Here is a 12,634-nt window from a genome sequence, read left to right as displayed (position 1 = left end):
ACGAGGAAGTTACAAAGTCAAAAGGTCTTGATATGAAAATAATTTGTATTATTATTTAATAAAGTCACAGTCCCTAACGTTGCCTAATAGGGTTAAGCTGCTAGCCAGAGCAACTCATCATCTGTCTAGGATGCAAATGGCATCACCGAATTACATTATTTCTTTCCCCCCCCCTTTCCCAAAAATAAACCACAAAACAACTTTGAATCGCGTAAGAGCTCTGCCTTCCAGCAGGGAAGAGCGCTGGGAGCGAGCGCAGCGCGGAGCCGGGCGCGGGGAAGTGCCGCACGCTCTTTGCAGTACATATGGCACCTGAGAGCACCCACAGCTCGGGGAGCTCGGCTCCAGGCCGTGCTCAGGCTGCCGCCTCACCCGTAACTGCCTGGGGCTTGCACCCGCCGGGGCTCGGCAGGTCGGTGCCACAGGTGTTAATGGGAGGGAGGCCGGGGCTCCCGGAGTGCTGCCTGTGCTGGTGGGATCACACAAATTCCCTGCTCTCCAGAGGGGCACAGCCCGACCTGCATGCTCCTTGCTGCAGATTTCTCCCTGCTCTTAGCCCAAAATTTTATTCCTTTTCAGAGTGGACAAGGAGGGTCAATACCTTTTGTGTTGGTGGGGCCAAGGTTCCCAACAAACAAATGTACCCAAGAAGCTCATCCCTAACAGCCCCTGCTCTCATGCTGCACCAACCAGTAACACCTACACGTGTCCTGTCAGCTGTGACTCCACACGCCACAGAGGGTGCAGGTTTGTCTGTGCTGACCCTCGGTGGCTCTGCAGGCAATCTGTGCACTCTCAGCACACAGGCAAAGGCTTCCCAGAGCAGGGACACAGCCAGAAAGGGATCTGCAACACTGCTGCTCCTTCAGGGGGGAGAAACAACTCTGATGCCTTGTGCTCATTCAGGTGGCCCCCAGCCGTATGTCAGGCTGGTCTGCTCTGCTAGCCAGACACCAAAATCTCTGCTTAGCAAAGAGCCATACACTCACATCCCCAGCAGGAGTGATGGGTGAATGTGTCAATGACTCCCCTTCTGCCCTGGGGAGAATCTCATGGAAAAAGCAGCTGCACTGCTGGCTCCTTTCTTCCTACAGCCAGGGATGTCCTGGTCCCAATCTGCTGGGGTTTGCTGTGAGCAAACACCAACGGCAGCCCAGATCATCTCTGAATCCATCCCAGCCATGTGCTGCCGCTGCTCTGAGGAGGGCAGAGCTGCAGGCCGTGTGCTGGTCAGGGCTGGATGGAGGGCAGCAGGCAGAGAAAACTGCAGGGGAGACCCCCATGCAAAAAACTACTGCTCCATGGCAGGGGGAGCAGGAGTTGGTGCTCACGGTGATCTGGGAAGGAAGCAGGCTGCCACCCCAAACTTCTCTCCCATCCACAATGTCCTCAAACCAGGGACATCCCAAACCTGTCAGGTTTGCTGGCTGACTGCCTCAGCAGGTGCCTCATTTCCTTTCTGAGACTGGACAGTCCTAATCCTGTTTATACACTGAATTACACCTCCAGAAAATGCCCTTTTTAGGTAACAGGTAAAGCCTGTCCTGGCTACAGGAAGCCCTGAACTGGAAGACCCTGCCTTTCCAGGGTGTGCTGGCATGGAGCATCCCATATCCCTGCACACAGAGCGGGGGCCTGGGCACACCACCAGGTGGGCTCTGGGTGCTGAGCTCTCTCTCCTTCACTGCAGATACAGCTCTGCAAAGTGCACAGCATTCACTAGGAACTGCCAAATTAAATCCCCAAAAACCTGCTGCTTTGCAGGAATTTTCTGACTTCTCTTTTCCTAAATGAAAGAGCTTCTGCATAAAAACCTATAAAGGCGCACAAACAGAAAACCACTCCTGGATGGATGCTTGTTCTCGAATACATTTTTAACTTATAAAATATTCTCTGCTTATTTCCATTTTTCAAAAAAGAAATGAAGTTGACATGTTAAAATCTGAGTTTCTATATAAAGCAGCCTAGTAAAACACAATATCCACACAACTGCTATTTTTCTGTCCTGATTCCAGAGCCCTGTTAGTGTGAGGCAGTGATGATAAAACTGGCTGCACAGTTGCTCAGTAAGATGCACAGCAATGCATGCTATAGAATACTTTCATTATACTTGTTATCAGTTTAAATTGGAAGCTGTCATGAAGTGGGACTTGATAAACTTTATCTGCTTCTTTTATAGCCTGAAAATTCCAAAAAAGTAACTAGAGGCTGCCTGTACATCTGGGCCCTGATTGCAGCAGCTGCCCTGGTCTCTCTCCTTCCTGGGGTTAAACACCGGCCGCAGTGCGCTCCCTGCCCGAGTCCCACCAGGCATTTTTGAATGCTGATATCATACATCCAGGGCCAGTCTTAAGGGAGCACCGGGAAAGGAAAGAGCCGCAGATCAAGAGAAACAAAATGACCTGGGACGGCTAATCTGGCACGCACCGCTGGCTGGCGCGGGCTGAGCAGCAATTGTGTGCGGCTGGGATGCAGGGGGAGGAAAGGAAAAGACGGATTGAAGGCGCTGCTGGAAATCAGACAATTCGTCATTGTCCGCGCAGGGGCTCTGCCCTGCACCGAGAGCTCCTTCGGGCAAAGGCTCTTTGCAGAGCCCGCAGGGAGGGAGCAAAGCCCGGCCCCGCGGGATGGGGTCAGCCCCGCACACCTGCGGGCACCGGCACATCCCGGCCCTTCCCACGCCCCTCGCACCCCTGCTCGCAGCTGGGACCCAGCCTCCAGCTCTCTCCCCGATGACCCACACGACAGGAACTCCAATACACTTAAACTTAGCTGGAGGGCAGAGAGCACCGTGTAACGCGTCCGCAGTTATAAACGCGCAGAGAGCTCCTGGCCAGAGGCTGCTCAGCAAAAGGCTCTCTCTGGATGGAGAAGTCCATGCTCCTGCTCCCCCAAAGCCTTGGCTACTCACATCTACCAGGAAATAAATGATCTTTCACTCAGTGCCAGCCCCAAAACACAAATCTCTGACGCTCAAAAGCACGGTGCAGATGATGTTAGCAAGCCTATGCTGACCTTAACGTAACGGAGCAATCAGTCTGCCTTCTTAGAATGATTAATGGAAAATCTCCTCTGGAAAAGAAATCAAATTAACTGTCTTCAACCAAATGTCTACTGGAACACGAAAAGCTGTTCTGATAAAGACATTTAGGAGGGGAAAAAAACCCCTTTCAAGCATGTAAAATCCAGTGACAGATCTAGGATTTATTTTATTAAGACTCTCCCTAAAATAAATTAAATGGAGCCTACTTAAATGAGCACTTCAGGAAAGAAGCCTTGCTGAGGGGGAGCCTGGAGGCCATGTGCCCAGTGCATGCCTGGGCTGTGTGAAGCTAACAGAGGGGAATATCAGAGGACAAGGGCTGCCTCTCAGGAGTGGTGTCAGTGCTAAGCTCCTCTCCCCACTCCCCTGTGACTCCAAGAGGGCACATGGGGAGGAAAAGAGGCTGCAGAAGGACAGTGCATTCTATGCCCCCTCTGGACAAAGAGAATTTGCCCCCTAGAAGATATACTGACAACTGCCACAACAATTTTATGTTTTTTCCCAGCAAAAGTGTTGCACTGAGATCAACTCCAGGTCCAGGTCTGAGCTTTGCCAAGCCAGCAAAGGGCAGCAAAAGCTATATGGCTTTGGCTCCTCCAAAAATGTACAGAGAGGGAAAAGGAAGCTGTGCTCCCTTGAGATCAGTGTGCCTAATTGTCTTTGTTTCACAACTCCCTCTGGAAGGGGAGAGAGGGGGAAAAAAAAAAGCAAAAAACAACACAGAAGAAATAGCTCCATGAAGGCCATATCAGGATGGGAGTGGGAGAGAGTTAGTGCCCTAATGAGCAGTCTAGCTGCGTGGGAGGGAAACAGGTTGTTGTCTGTCTCAGAGAAAGTGGTGAGTGTGGCTACAAGCAGCTCCGAGATGGAAGCCCAGCGCGCAGCCTGATATCCGCTCTTCCCCTGATCCTGCAACCCGGCCTCCTGTGAGTAATTCTAACTCACAGTGAGTAGCTCCACTGACTCACAACCAGGCTTTTGAGATTGGAGAGGGGAAGAAGAGGGGAGGATGGGAAGGGCTCTATTTTGGCATTTGATTGTGCCATGCAAGGCTTACGGCCTAGCAAGAAATGCCATGATCTGCAAGCATGCCTTGAAGGAGCTGCCAAAATTCAAGTGAGTAACCCTGCTAAGGGCAAAAGCTTTGATTTTAAGGATAAGCTAATTCCTCAGTGTCTGCAGAGGACTTGCTGAATTAACTGATCTAGCTGTGTTTTGAATTTTTTCAATATATTCAGGTGTGCTATCAGGCTCTAATGTGTAGGTACTGAAACATATGCTGAGCTGCCTGTGGATCCTCCAGTGACAAATGCTTACTCAGGCTCCTGGAAGCGTGTATAAGGATTCTGCTGAAGTCTTGAGACTCACACAGTGTCCCACATCCTTTTTATCTCTGATATTTAGAAGTCTGATACCAGCAAGGGCAGCCTGCTTTGGAAACATGAGGACTGTCCTGCACCATGTCCCCAGCACTCCTGCTGGGCTCCTGGCTGAGGGAAGGAACCCCAAATCCATGAAAATCCACCAGATGTATCATCTGCCTTGGGATATCACTGGGGCTTCCTAAAAGGCAAACTCAGCTGAGCCTGAGGGACAGGACAGGATGCTGGAGCCTCAGCCAGAGGCTTTTGCCTCCCTGAAGGTGGTGGGAAGGAGATGCTGGCTCCTCTAGCTGATCAGAGGACCTGGAGTGAATGTTCCCCTGCACTGAGCACAGCCAAGGGCAGAGCAAACCCTGCCCTCCCTGCTACACCTGCCAGACCCAGCTAATCCACCCTGCCATCAAGACTAGGAGCCGTTTCTGCCTTGCAGAGAAGAACAGGCTCATCTCTCGTTTCCGGAGCGCGTTCTCCGTCTGCTGTCCCGGCTGTGACACAGAGAGAGGGAGCTGAAGGCTCCCAGTGCCAGGGAAGTGGTGAAACTGCCTCCTGCAAACAGCACCCTGGCTGCTGCCACCTCGGCGGGCAGTATCACTGCGTGATTAAGTTCTTACCAGACTTTTTGGTAAAGGCAACCTTCCTGATCTGATAACTGCCAAGGACAAGCCAAATACACAGGGTCAATCCATGCACGCTTAATCTCCAGAAGGCAGATTAAGTGTATAATTGACCCATATAATCCATGTATCATCTCCAGTGAAATGTTTTTTATGTCCGGTTTAGGCAGACATGAGGCCCATAAGACAGCGATCAGAGACACAGAATTACCATTGCAGTGGATTTCATCAAAGTTAGAGATGGCTTTTTAATCACTGATCTCAGAGACTGCTAGATTTAAGCAGATGAACTAGCACTAAGCACATCTGTTTTAATCCTTATCTTCTACTCAGGCTGGTGTCTTCAAGAAGTACAAGGAGGAAAAAAATAAATTAATTTTTTTTTTAGGTCCTCGCAATCTTAGGAGCTTCTCTTGGTGTTTTGATCCCTCATATCAAAAGCATGTTTTTGTTTTTTTGGGTAAGATATTGAATTAATCATCAGAGAGAAAAATGCCATCTGCGCTATTCAGGGACTGCATCGGGATGCTGGAATTCGCAGGATCTCGGGAAGCTCACCCAGTGCTCAGTAGCCTTTTGTGTATGTGCTACTCACTGTGGCTGGGGAGGAAATAGTCACCCTATGTTTTACATTAGTGTTTACCAATTTATGTGGAAAAAAGGTTGGCATTCACACTATCTACTAGTCAATCCTAGACTTTCTGGATCACATATGTTATGATGGATTGAAATCTATACTGTGAGTATCTAAGGGTGTTTGTAAAGATACACACACATGCATGGATCTAGAAATAACTTCTGTCAAAGGGCACAACCCTCACAAGAAAAACTCCCACTGCCTTCAGACAAAATGACAGATGTATAAACTCTGATCCTATGAAATTCTGAGTGACCTAAGACAAAGAGGACCTGAATTTTGCAGGATTGGTCTGAAGACTCAAGATCACTCTGAAGATATTTTCCCATGTTTAAGATACACCCACCTGCTTCTGCCTCATTGTTCCTATAAAAAGTTTCATTCTGTACGTCAACTCTGCTCCCCTCTCTGGGCAAAAAGTGATAAAATTTCACTTCCTGTCAGGCACCACACAGAGTTTGTGATCCTTCTGCATTGTGTGCACAGTACCATAGGGTTTCAATCCCAAAACACCCAGCCAGGCATAGGAGTGCAGGGAGAGAATGCTATGATGCTATTCTGAAACTCCTCTGTTACCACTGCTCTCTACCAATGGGCCTTATTACAGTGTTTTAGCTTTAAATGTTATCAAATTAGTGAACCAGGCCAAGTAAATAAGTCATGTTACTCTGCAGTAAACAGCACTGCCAAAAAGCTAGTTAGGTTTTGATTACCAGCAGAACTCCACGATCAATCTGTTCATTCAATGATCCCAAGAATACAGATTTTTAAAATTAAGATGACTCTATTTCAGGGAGGGGGGAAAACCCATCCTGACTAATTTGCAGAATTAAAGAGGATTAACTCAGAGACCACACAGAAATATAACAATAATCTGCCACAAACACCAGTATCTCCTAAAGAGCAGAGCCCTGTTCTGCAGGCATGAGCAAGTCAGGCGATGCAGGGGAAGAGAGATGGTTTCTGAGCTAAGAAATCATGGCAAATACCAAGAAAAGACATATTAACCCAGCATCTCTGGGGACATGGCCTAACACACTCTGCAGCCTCTGTTCTGGGGAGGAAATAAATGGGGAATAAATGGGAATACAGGGCAGGATTGCAGAGAAGTGTGGGGATTACGGGTATCCCAGGCATTCAAACCCCACAAAACATGCAATAGACAACTTTGCACTGTGCACCTCTGCTCCTGCACTGCCCAGGACTGTGCAGAAAGGGGATGTAGCCCACACTGTGAGTGTCTTCACTGGGACCCCACTGGGTGCACAGGACTTGCCTGCAGGCAGGTTTAAGCTGTTTCCTGCCACTGCTGCCCCTATTGGCATGCAACAGCCTAAACTGGACTGAGATTTGGCCAGGGCAAGCCAGCACTGCTGCACTAAACCAGCTGAGGACCCGGCTGTGAAAGTGTTAATAATCTCACTGCCTGGACAAACTGTAGCTAAGAGGATTGCTCCCCTGCCATGCTGGGGGAAGAAGGAACAAAATAAGGTCCAACTCCAACTTAGCATCATAAATACCATTTTTGATTATTCCTCTTCTTTTTCTTATTAACGAGGTAGTTAGTACCTGAAATGTCCTTGGAAAATAAGACCAAAGGAGCTTAAAGACCCCAGGACCATGCTGCTTTGCTGGGTTAGGTGAGAGGGGCAAAAGGCTGCAGGGCTCTTTCTGAGCTCAATAATGGAGTCACACATTTGCTCCTGCCTTTACACAAACATGGGTGAACACAGCACCAGCTTAAATGGGGTCTGGTGACTCCCTTGCAAACCCTGTGCTGGTACTGATCCACCAGGAGCACCCGAGCCATGACGGGAGCTGACCGCAGGAGCCAGCTCCTTCAGCTGCAGCCTGACAAAGACAACACATGACTGCTCAAAACATAATTCCAAGTTTTGGGTGACAAGGGCTTGGCACAATCCATTCCCTCCTTGCAAAGCAACCGCCCCACAGCTTGCCCTGCCCACGGGCACACGCTCACACACATGAGACACATGCAAACATGCCAGTAGCATCAGATCCCAGCTCTGTCCCACTGGGATGGGAACAGGAATGGGAACAGCTCCCACATGCTGCAATTCCCACCTGCAGCCAGTGTAAGTCAAAACAGGCAGAGCAATGTAAAAACCCCATCTTTGGTTATTTAATTCCACACGGCTCAGGGAGACTTGAGGAAAGCAGGGAGGGAAAGAAGGGTTTTGCATTTTTTGCTTTCCACCAAGGTAGCTGCTCTTTTGCTTTTTAGTTCATGTCAACTGTTAATTTGTTTAAAATATGGCTTGGTAAAACCAAGTATGAGTGGATCAAACTGAAATCAATATTTGTGTTAATTACAGCCTTTTGAAAATTGGAAATAATGGCCCAAATCGGTACAAACACACCAACTGTGAATCATAGGGAAAGGATGAGGGAAAAGGCAGTGTGGGCATTGAAAAGAACAGTCCAGATGAGCTCTGGAAATTTAACTGCTCGTGGAATAAATTTCAACACAAACGAGCAATGCACTCGCAGGCCTGCTGCAGATGGAAGCGACAGTCTTTTGTTTCATGTTTTGTTTTTTCTCCCCATGCCTGCTTGATGGGTGATTTTCTGTCTGGTGCTCACGCTGCAAACTCTCCCCAGAGCCGAGCCTGGAGGAGGCACTGCTGTGCTCTGTGCATGAATGAGGCATTCTCAGTGGATATGGGTCATGCTAGTAGATGTACACAGTAAGATTATTTGACTCTTAATTCATGCCACTTGATATAATGTGATAAAACATTGGACATGAGAGATAAGTTCCATTTTAATCTGGTAAGTTATGGGGAAAAGAGAGAGTGGGAATTGTAAAGGAAGAAGAGGTTTCTGAGGGACAGGTAATGTGCAGAAAGAGAAGTATTGAGTGAAGGAAGAGGTTGGCTGGGGAAAAAGCAGATTTCCCTGCACATTGAGGAAGCAAAAGAGTGAGTAAAGAAAGCACAGAAGGCTGTTAGAGTTCCAGAGCCAGGAGACTGAGACATGGCACTGCTGAGGGATGGAAGGAAGGAAAGTAGGGAAAGAAGCTGCTTCAAACAGAAATTGAGATACGGACAAATATCCTAGAGAGACTGAAACAGTAATGCTGCAGTCTGGTCATCAACAGAAAACCTTTACTATAGAACAGCTACAAGGACAGAAAGGCTGTAACAAAACAAGAGCAACAGAAACAGAGATACCTTTGACATGCATCCAAACCTAAAAAACTCAGGCATCACAGGTCACTGTTCTCTCACAGTCCAACAAACTGATCTTGTCCAACTGAAAATTAGCTATGAACATCTGGGTCAGTTCCTACCAGCCATCTTCATCAAGGAGACCATGTCTCAAATTTACCTTTGGTGGCAGACACCACAACATGGTCCTCCTTTATACTAAAGCCCATTCATAATCAGCTCTGTTTTGATTAGCTTTTAAAATTAAAGTTTAGTATGTTAAATTTGCTGTCAGATTTGGAGTGCTTGTCAATGAAACAATGCAAAACATGCAGAAGAGTTGGCCCTTAGCAAACACATCTGCCAAAAACCTGGCTCAAATTTGAACAGTGAGAGCTGTGACTGAGATGTTCTGATACAGAGAAATTAACACATATTAAAGAGCTCTCTTAGAAGATACTGGTTTTTAAAATCCACACACAGACTAAGACACAGTAGACTAGAGTAGAGATTTAAAGCAGGCAGAGAGGAGATACGAGCCTTAGTCAGAAAGAAGGGAAAGATTTATTTTTTTAAAGCTGTAACCAATAAATTTTCTCAAAATGTGACTTATCCTCCTGTCTTATTTTGTCACATTTTGGGTCTCTCCTGCTTGGTGTCCAAGGAGGAGAGGGCATTTACTTACATCAAATAACCTTTCTATATACATCTCCTCATTGACCTTATCACGCAGGACATCCTGAGAGTGGCGGACAAATGTCACATAGGCATCAGCAACATCCATTCCTGGCTTCTGCATGGAGGAGAGAAGAAGAGAGAGAGAGAAAAACATGAATAGTGACGCAGGGGGCAGCTTCTCTGTGCAGCCTCATCACTGCTTTTCCTTCTCTTCCATCTCCTGCTGTCCTCCTGCAGTTTGCCCTTTCCTTACCTGATGAACACTTACCTGATGTCACATTTCTACAGCTCTCTGCAGAATTTAACTGATTTTTAAAGAGAAATCTAGAAGCATGCAAGATTCTGGGGGGAACAGCATTGCTTTAAAGCAGTAAAAGGAACTGAAGCAGCTGGATGAGAAAATACTTAAAAAAAAATTCTTGTTTGAGTTCACATTGCTTGTTATATTGGATTCAAACTTACCTCAAATGAAACCCATTAAAACATGGTAACACGAGTCATTACAAGAGCTGCCACAAAATCTTAAATTTGTGTGGCACATTGTAAGTTTGTTAATAACTAGTGTCATTAGTTTCCATTACTGTGATTTACCTCAGATCACAGAGTATCATTTCTCTGCAAGGTACAATTGTCAGCCGCTGTAAATTGAAGTTAGTTAACACATCCATGTAATTTCCAGGGTGAAAATGAGGACAGTTTGGAAAGCAGTAGGAAGGGAGTTTTTTAATACAAAGCAAACAATTATCAAGCAAAGGGCCAGTGCTTGGCCCTTGGGAAGGCAGTGACATTTCTTAACACCTACTGCAACAATGACAAGGTATTAATTTGAAAAACAATGAGGACAACACAAACGTGGCAGTAGTCAAGTGTTACACTTTCAAGCAATTTTCAGTCTGCTGATTGTGCCCCTTCCAAGGCAGGATTAGATGGATTGGTTTGTACCAAGACAATTGCAACAGAATTGCAGAATTAGATTTAACTAACATTTGCAGAATTAGATTTAACTAACATTTGCAGAATTAGATTTAAGTGGTGGGTTTCTGTTCAGCACCAGGATTTCCCCTCTGTCCTCCAGCTGAACAGGTTTTTCTTTCTCCTTCCCCTGGAAAGGCAGTGGCTCACGGACCATGGGGTGGCCTCTGCACAGGTCTGGGGGCTGTGTGGGGCTGGTGGTTCAGTTCATTAAAAATGTTGAGGCTGTCAAGGAAGCCTCCGTAATATGGTTTCATTTCCAGGGGCAGGTGGGGAAACAACTGAAAACTAACCCAGGTGAATGATTTCTGCTCTGATTTACACAAAGAACTGGAGCATCTGTCTGGCTTTGAGGAGAGGAGCAGACCCTGCTGCAGACTTCCTAAGGGTGTCCAAGGTACAAATCTTTTGGAAAAGCTTGAAAGGGTTACACAGCATTTTACTAAGACCACTTCCCTGGAGATGCTTTATTTTCAGAACATAGTGGCCTCAGAGAAGGCCATGCTTCACCCTAGAAGTTACTTAAAATAACTGTTCAGTGTTCAAATTTCTGATGACTAAATATTTAAGATGCATTGAAACAACTAGGACATTTCATCTGAAGGATCTCCACATTTTCAGGGCAAGAAATAAATTCTGAGTTTTTCTTCCCAAGGCTCTCAAAATCTTGCTTTTATTACTCCAAGAGAACAGGATGCCAAGATCTGCACTGGGGTATTTTAAACCAAGCAACACCTCTTAATGTTCAAGAGTTTGTCTTTTCCATGCTAGGCTCAAGATATGATAATTTTGTAGGCAACATTTAGGTTGGGCCAAAGGGCTGAAAAAAACCAAATGCAGATGATGTGGTCCAAGATGTCTGATAAATTTATCACGTTGTCATATGAGAACATGCAGAACAATACACCTGCATTAAATATACACACATTATGCACACACATCATCAGACTCAACTGAGTTACTCTTGGTTTCCACTGCCCTCTTACTGGGTGCAGGAACTGGTGTGGTATATTAATATCTGTTTTTCTGCATTTGCAGTTGCTCAGGATCCTTCTGCCTGTAAATGTTACAGTAACCCCTTATTCCAGCCAACATTCATATATTACACTTCAACTTAATTTAAATGTAAATTTCTGGCAAGTTAAGTGCTCTGTCTAAGAACATTAAGGGCTCTTTTCCTTATGAATCAAGGTCTAATTAGAGGAGACGATGTACAGTTTCCCTACACCAATTACAGAAAAATGGAAAAAATTATTTTCATTAACAATTTCCCAAACACATGTTGGTAGCTCATCACCATTTCCCCAAAGTAATAAAAAAGTCATTTTCCAAAAGAGTAAAATAAACCAACAATTAGAAGAACAAAAATAAAATAGATTAGCTAATGTGTTAGATGTGTGTTGGCTCAGTTCTAACATGTCTGGACTTTTTGTTTGGAAATTATACTGTATTTGTACAAGTCCAAATGAAGAATCAACAGAATGCACTGCTCCCATTTTTTTTTCAAATGTGATTCAAGCCAATTGCATAAATATGGTACCTTTTTGACACCATCTGCAAATTGTTGCCTAAACAGCCTCTTAGGTCCCCATAAGAGGGTAACTGCTCATTATTAACATAATGGAGATATCCTTTCCAGTTCAAATGTTAGAAGTATGAAGGCCCATGGCTCAATCTTGGCTGTTAATGCATAATGTGGGTTGCTACACATGCCATAAACCAAAGCACAATGCAAATTACTATGACAGAAGTTGTTTAAATTGTGCTTACGGGTACATCCACGTATTTGGAAGCAGCCTTCACCTGTAAAAGGAACAAGAAGAGAGTTAACACCACCAGTACCTTTTCAGGTCCCTGTTTTTTTTTTTAAACTCTCTAAGACCATCTCCAGCCAAGACTTGGGACAACATAATGCTGAGTAGGTTGAAAAAGGTGATGAAACTCACTTTCCTGTCTCAAACGGTGGTATTTTTGTTGTTGTTTTTTTTTTTTTTGGAGAGGTAACTTTACTGCTGCTAAAGCTCTAATAGCAGCAGATGATAGTGTGGGAGTTGTGCTTCTACTTCAGCGAGCGGGGGAAGACGGGGTTCGTAAGAAGACATCGTTATTTTCTTCGGAGGCCTCGCTCTCCACCTGAT

General features: G+C 45.7%; 1 protein-coding gene across 16 annotated transcripts in view; it reads right to left on the bottom strand.

The window, feature by feature from the left end:
- Positions 1-12,634, bottom strand: part of CADPS (calcium dependent secretion activator) — a 207,102-nt gene that overhangs the window by 12,030 nt on the left and 182,438 nt on the right. For all 16 annotated transcript variants that reach the window (XM_071439465.1, XM_071439449.1, XM_071439460.1 and 13 more), the window contains 2 exons: positions 12,267-12,299; positions 9,532-9,639 (listed from right to left, as the gene is read on the bottom strand). In XM_071439465.1, the coding sequence (XP_071295566.1) occupies positions 9,532-9,639; positions 12,267-12,299 (141 nt within the window). The remainder of the gene's footprint in view (positions 1-9,531; positions 9,640-12,266; positions 12,300-12,634) is intronic.

The sequence above is a fragment of the Agelaius tricolor genome, unplaced genomic scaffold (genome assembly GCF_023055355.1).
Source record: "Agelaius tricolor isolate 1412-34295 unplaced genomic scaffold, bAgeTri1.0.p SCAF_14, whole genome shotgun sequence".
Lineage (NCBI taxonomy): Eukaryota > Metazoa > Chordata > Aves > Passeriformes > Icteridae > Agelaius > Agelaius tricolor.
This window is presented reverse-complemented; position numbering and strand designations above follow the sequence as displayed.